The sequence below is a fragment of the Austrofundulus limnaeus genome, unplaced genomic scaffold (assembly GCF_001266775.1).
Source record: "Austrofundulus limnaeus strain Quisiro unplaced genomic scaffold, Austrofundulus_limnaeus-1.0 Scaffold1890, whole genome shotgun sequence".
In the NCBI taxonomy this organism is placed as follows: domain Eukaryota; kingdom Metazoa; phylum Chordata; class Actinopteri; order Cyprinodontiformes; family Rivulidae; genus Austrofundulus; species Austrofundulus limnaeus.
The window spans coordinates 11,665-12,176 of record NW_013954292.1 but is presented as its reverse complement, the minus strand read 5'-3'; the positions used below and the strand labels follow the sequence as shown (position 1 = coordinate 12,176).

The 512-nt window shown below is 37.9% G+C and overlaps 1 protein-coding gene across 1 annotated transcript in view; it reads left to right on the top strand.

The window, feature by feature from the left end:
- Window positions 1–512, top strand: part of LOC106536598 (receptor-type tyrosine-protein phosphatase mu) — a gene marked incomplete at its 5' end in the record, with an annotated part of 28,253 nt that overhangs the window by 21,659 nt on the left and 6,082 nt on the right. Inside the window, 1 exon segment of the mRNA XM_014033907.1 lies at window positions 302–475. Coding sequence (XP_013889361.1) covers window positions 302–475 — 174 coding nt within the window.

Genomic DNA, 512 nt, shown 5'->3' with positions numbered 1-512 from the left:
ACTTTACAACATGTTTATATTTATACATGTTCATATGTTTACAACATGTTTATATTTGTACATGTTCATATGTTTACTTTACAACATGTTTATATTTGTACATGTTCATATGTTTACTTTACAACAAGTTTATATTTGTGAATGTTCGTATGTTTACAACATGTTTATATTTGTACATGTTCATATGTTTACAACATGTTTGTATTTGTGAATGTTCATATGTTTACAACATGTTTATATTTATACATGTTCATATGTTTACAACATGTTTATATTTATACATGTTCCCATGTTTCCTCAGACCCTGAACATGGTCACGCCCACACTGCGTGTGGAGGACTGCAGCATCTCTCTGCTGCCACGGAACCATGAGAAGAACCGCTGCATGGACGTCCTGCCTCCAGACCGCTGCCTGCCCTTCCTCATCACCATCGACGGGGAGAGCTCCAACTACATCAACGCTGCGCTGATGGATGTGTGTAACACACACACACACACACACACACACACAC